General features: G+C 37.6%; 1 protein-coding gene across 1 annotated transcript; it reads right to left on the bottom strand.

The window, feature by feature from the left end:
* Positions 1 to 3,225: 3,225 nt before the first annotated feature.
* Positions 3,226 to 3,921, bottom strand: LOC128497670 (DNA-dependent metalloprotease SPRTN-like). The gene has a single exon (XM_053467833.1). The coding sequence runs from the start codon at positions 3,919 to 3,921 to the stop codon at positions 3,226 to 3,228; it is 696 nt and encodes a 231-aa protein (XP_053323808.1).
* Between the last annotated feature and the right edge of the window lie 2,062 nt (positions 3,922 to 5,983).

Here is a 5,983-nt window from a genome sequence, read left to right as displayed (position 1 = left end):
GATACCTTATTTATTTATTTGGTCCATCGGCATGGTCGGGATAAAGCTGTCTCCAATTTTGGTTGAGACAGCTGTATGAAGAATGTTAATGTACTAATATATACACATATGACTTAATAAGCACTAACTGAACTGACATGACCTTTGACATAACCTCAACCAGAAAGCAGTTCATTTACATAACAGCTGTGGTTAATGGTATTGATAATAGGTTAGGGGTAAATCATCATTTAGAATATCCCTTTAAATCACCAACTGTAACGATCATGAAACATTTTCATTTTTGGTGACACAACTCCGTTAAACCAACTCAACATGTAATGCCATTAGGGACATATTGTCCAGATTTCCTGCAAAGACAAAAAACTTATTTTTAAGACATACAGTAACATTTCGCTTACTGGCGTACATCATTATATATTTATTACATGTTAATTGCATAGAGACTACAGCTGTGGTAGGATTGATGTTTTGAGGACTTTGTTAACGAAAATTATATGGTATTAGTTATCAAGAGTGTGCCATATTCCATGGAAAAAATCTAGCACCACAACTGCTTTCTATGGATCTGTTTTCTTCAATTAATATAGTGCAATGATTCCAGCTATAAGTCAATGAAGTGACCGTGGAGGTAAAGCACCACATAGAATCATCAAGTAATATTATAACATATACCAAATACCAAATGTTTATAGTGGGCCAATTGGAGGAATAAAAAGATGGGGACCTATAAATGTAGCCCACTACCAAATCGTACTTTACAGAATTTCATAAATGGGCAGCCACGCTCTTCTTAGTAAATAAGAAAAAACGTATGCTGGGGTGGGGAAGGGAAAGAGGCAAATGATTGTGTCAAATGATGAGTGTGAGGTAAAATATGATGTAACAATGTGTATATAAAGTGTATATACAAAAAATGAACACTTACTAGCCAGTACAGCCCAACACACGTTCACCAAAAGAGACTGCATAGAAATCCATAAAGTAAGAACAGAAAAGATATAGTCATATGGTAAGTCCTGCTTAAGGCTTTTTGTAACTCTAGGGACCCGGTGCCTATTTTTGGAATTCCAAGGAAACAAAAAAGACTTTCCAACGCACCATTGTATCCATTTGGGAACTATTGTCTTTCCATTTTAGGGGATGAGCACCCTAGATACAAGAGATAAGTTTACTTGAAAACAAGATAAGTAGTACAATACACTCTAAAGAATGTCATACCTCATGTATCATGAAACGATGTATATACATTGTTGGAAATATATAATTTATAATAAACACCAATATATTCACATTTGGTTGTATTTAAATCTATTATAATACGTTCATATGCTGTTAAATTACATCTGCACAGGAGCCGCAACCCCATCGCACATATAAACTTCTTAAAGAGACAGTCCACTGTCCCAAACAGCTTTTCTAAACACAGATTACTAAGTACTTTATTATACATTGATTCCTGCCTGTTTTAGTTGCTTGCAATCAATGGGTGCAGCAAATGCCCACGTGGGACCTTGATCTTAATCACACACAAGAATGCTTACCTCTGCTTTGCACGAGAAATGTTTCCCTAAATTAATCTCCTGCAAGGGGGTCATCCAAAATATATAGATAGGATTCTGACACTAATTCATGTAGGTGAGAATAAACTAAAGTCTTAACCCTGTTAATGAAGTTGACACCTCATGGAACTTCTCTGAGTTTGAATTTTTGAATTTCTCTGAGCAAACAGGGCCCTCTTTACCTTATGTAATGGTTTGTTGATGTTTTCATACTGGTAGGCATTTTTCCCCAATTATTCCATATCAAGCAAAGGCCAACAGCGGTCATTTGTAGACTGACACTTATAGAGGACCGTAATTGTTCCTATATGGCCCAGCCCTTCTGTACATTAGCAGTGAATTTACCTTTTGTGCAGCACGATCCCCTAGCCTCCCACTCTGTGGTCACCAACCTGACAAACCCCTTCAAAGAATAAATGGGTCAGTTGGGAAGACCAGAGATCTCCGTTGTAATCGGCCAGGTAGTGAGAAGTGGCAGAGGGGGGTGAGGTAGTGAGAAGGGGCAGGGGGGTAGTGAGAAGGGGGCTCCAGAGGAGTAGTCCGCACAGGGCACCAGAACACTTAAGGCCGGCTCTGAATGTCACATTGTACAAATATAGGTACACATGTTGATGGCCTCCTAGGCCTCTCCCTCTGCCCTATTTTTACACTAACTCCCCTTAGTTCATCCTTACACTCCTCCACTAAAACTTTCCAGCACCCCTTATGCCCCCCTCAGTACAGATATATATGTGTGTGTGTGTGTGTGTGTGTGTATACATATATATTGTCTAAACCTTTTTTATTACAACTTAATTTCTTTATTTAAGATTCAAGGATTTGACATACAATCATAAAACAAACATTTCTTTTAGCGAAATACATACCTAAAATGCAATTCAGCCAACAAAAGAGAAAAGAAAAGTCTTCCCGGAGGTTACCACCTCATGCCTGGTGGGCAGGAAGGGAAAGCTACAAGATACCTAATGACTTAACCAAAGCTTTACTAAGAAGCCAGGGTCCTGAGACTCTTTAATATTCTATTTAGGATCCAGAATGATTTAGAGGTATGTGGAGACTCAATGGCAACTCCAAACACATCTTAAATTAATCGTATGATAGGAAATTCTGACATTATTTTAAAGCAGGTTATTGATTGACGTGTTTGTCCAACATACTGGAAGCCATACGATGTCTGCCAAGTTAATTTATTATTCCCTTCAGCCACTTCTTGCTCTATACCGAGCAACCGTTACCACCAAACTCACTTCAGCAGCTACATTACTTGTCAGATCGATGTTTCTCTTGCAGAACTGAAAATAAAATGTTGTGTAATTTTGGAAATGTAATAGTTAATGCCAAATAACGTATCACATAAATCATACCTCCCAAGGGTCCCTCTTTTGGACCTAAATTGACCCAATACCGCCTGTTCATCTTTCTTTATCGCTGAGAATGTTTGGTGGGGATGAATGTAGCCCAAAAGATGCCTGTCTTTATCAGAAATTATGCACTAATATATATATATATGTATAGTAAGGAATTCAATAGAAATGTTCACTTGAGTTTTAAACAATTTAATTGGTATATAATACAATCAGGAACTAGTAGAACTCCAAGTAACAAAGTAGCACAAGAACCATGTGCTGATCAGTATGTATAGATGTTATAACATATCAATGAATTATTTTTCCATTCTGGCCCTCTTGCTAGGCAGTTGATGGTCACTGTTGTCACTTGGGGTGGCAGTTGGTGAACCGAAACTCCTCTTCCTTCCTTTTTGAACGTAGTTTTCAAGCCCGTTCACTTTAATAAAAGTCCCCCCACAGGTAAGCTGATGGTGTGACCACCAACGTTCCCGAGCAGAGGGTGCCCGATTTATTGCCCGCATTATGAAGCCAAACTTTGGCCCCCAAGCTCTGCAGGGACCATTACAGAGCCACCAGTGTTTTCTGCATTCAGCAACCTCTGCATGGAAATTGTGGTAGATGGAAATGTTGGCGCCAGTGATGTTATTTATGCGCTCCATGTGTTTGCAGAACTCCGGTCCGTGGGCTCCATCATCTTTGTATTGGCGTGTTACAAACAGGTAAGCGTGAATCATTTCATGGAGAAGGACCTCAACAAGATCTCTCCTTGATCTCAAGCTCAATAGTGGCTTGCTGATATATATAGTGCACACGTCTTCATTTTCCTTATAGTAACACATCCCGGTTTTTAGTATCATCCTGCAGCTCCATTTTACTTCCACCCCCTTCAACTGTCCCTGGAAAAACATGCCATTAAATGACATGAACAATTCCTGGAGGTTGGGGTTTGGGTCCAGCACCTCCCAAGCAGGATCAATAACTGATAAGCACTCAGGATCTATATAATCCATCGCACTGGGGAAAAGCTTCCACAGCTAATCAAGTTTATCACCGCAGCAGCTCCCTCTCACAATAATCATGTAGCAAATGCAATGACAGCAGAAGCTTATGACACTATGATGTCATGGTGAGTTACAGAATGTTTACACCCAGCACTAAGCTACGTACACAAACTCACTGAAACTCAAAAAAAAGTTGAATGTTTCAACTTAACCAACGTTGCTGCTATTTATGACCTTCATGAAAAGGGTTTTCCCACCCTCCCTACTGTTCAAAGCTTTTTTTGCCATTTTTTTACCTTGTTCAATCGCAATTTCCATTTTTGCTATTTATTGTATCCACACAATTTATATATCACCCCCCCTCGATGGAGAGATATAAGCCATCATTTAATATGAATAATATTTAAAAAAGATAGAATATTTATGAATAAAAATAAATGTTCAATAAAACATACCTAATATCAAACCTCTTCTTTTCTAGGATCCAGTGGCATCACTAGAATTACAGTCACACGGGGCAGGATACATTTTTGCAAGCTACCCTGTTCCTGTTCATCTTGTGGTAAGGGTACAGTCTCACACCTACATATACACGTACTGTACATATATACATGTACTATACACTGCCTTTATTCATGCCTGCCCATACATATACACATATACTTCCCTTACACACGCTCGCACACATACACACACACTGCCCTTACACTCACCTGCCCACATATATATATATATATATATATATATATATATATATATATACATAAACTGCCCTTACATTTGCCTGTCCATACACACACATATGTACTGCCCTTACACATACATATACACTGCCTAAGCAGCCTAATCAGTTTTTATTAAATATGAATTAATATTTACTAGTAAAACTTTTTTAGATATTAAAACCTAGTTTAAGAAATATTGTGTTTGGGTTCTTGTACCTTTAAAATATAGCTTTATTTAAAATAAACCAAAAATGTGCATATTGTTTTTTATCCGTTAAATCTAAAAAATAACAGGCCGACTAATCGATTATGAATGAGGCGAAGTCCCCAGGATGATGGGCTGTTATGCTGGCTAACATCTGCTGACATGGTGTTATTCATATAACTTAAATATAACATTAGGGGATAATGTATGCAATGCAAAGTATCACATCACACACCAAATGATTTAGTGGCACCAGGCATATGCACATTAAGAGCTTTGATTAAAATTATTTTTGTATCAGGATGAATAGATTGTCATGAGGGATTAGTAGATTGGGCTACCATTTTAGTCCCTTGGACAAGTAGGTTTTTTAAAAAAAATTCCACACCACTGCCTTAAGGATCAGGCTGTTTTTTATTTTTTGTACCCTTTGTGACCAAGGCTGTTTTAACACTTTTGCAGTGCCCGTGTTTAGTTGTAATTTTCTCTTCTCCTATTTAGCATAAGTTACATATTGTTTATTTGTTTTCAGGACAAGATAGGCTTTCTTCAGATACCATTTTTTGATCATATCATCTAATTTCCTAAAAAGAAGAAGAAGAAGACGAAGAAGAAGAAGAAGACGAAGAAGACGAAGAAGACGAAGAAGAAGAAGAAAATATGATGAAAAAGTGAAAACAAATAGTGGAAAAATCTTTTACTCAGGGTATTTAAAATGCTGGTATTGTAACCCTTTCCGTGCACAAGATTCTACCAACAGCCTTTGTCAAAAGTTTGTGGTAGTTTTTTTTAAATCTTTTTTCACATAAATTGTACTTCAATGTGAATTTATAGTTCCTGGTATATGCCACTGCTCTTTTTACTTCATTTTGGTCACTCTGTGTATATGCCCTATTATGCCCTATTTGAGACATCTTTGAACTTGGCCACTTCAATTTACCCCATCAAACCATTTGTTTTTTTTAAAAAAACTCTTTCCATGTCAAGATTTTTGGGAAGATACAGCACTTGCTCATAATTTTAATATTTTTGGAGTGGCATAAAGGGGTTTAAGGCATATAGAGGGTATAAGGGATATCTGGGGTTCGTGGCATATATAGGGGCAGAGTGACATATAGGGGGTATAAGGCATATCTGGGGG

This window comes from Spea bombifrons, chromosome 5, assembly GCF_027358695.1.
Source record: "Spea bombifrons isolate aSpeBom1 chromosome 5, aSpeBom1.2.pri, whole genome shotgun sequence".
Taxonomy (NCBI): Eukaryota; Metazoa; Chordata; class Amphibia; order Anura; family Pelobatidae; genus Spea; species Spea bombifrons.
The sequence above is the reverse complement of the archived record's forward strand: the minus strand, read 5'-3'. Positions and strand labels throughout refer to the sequence as shown.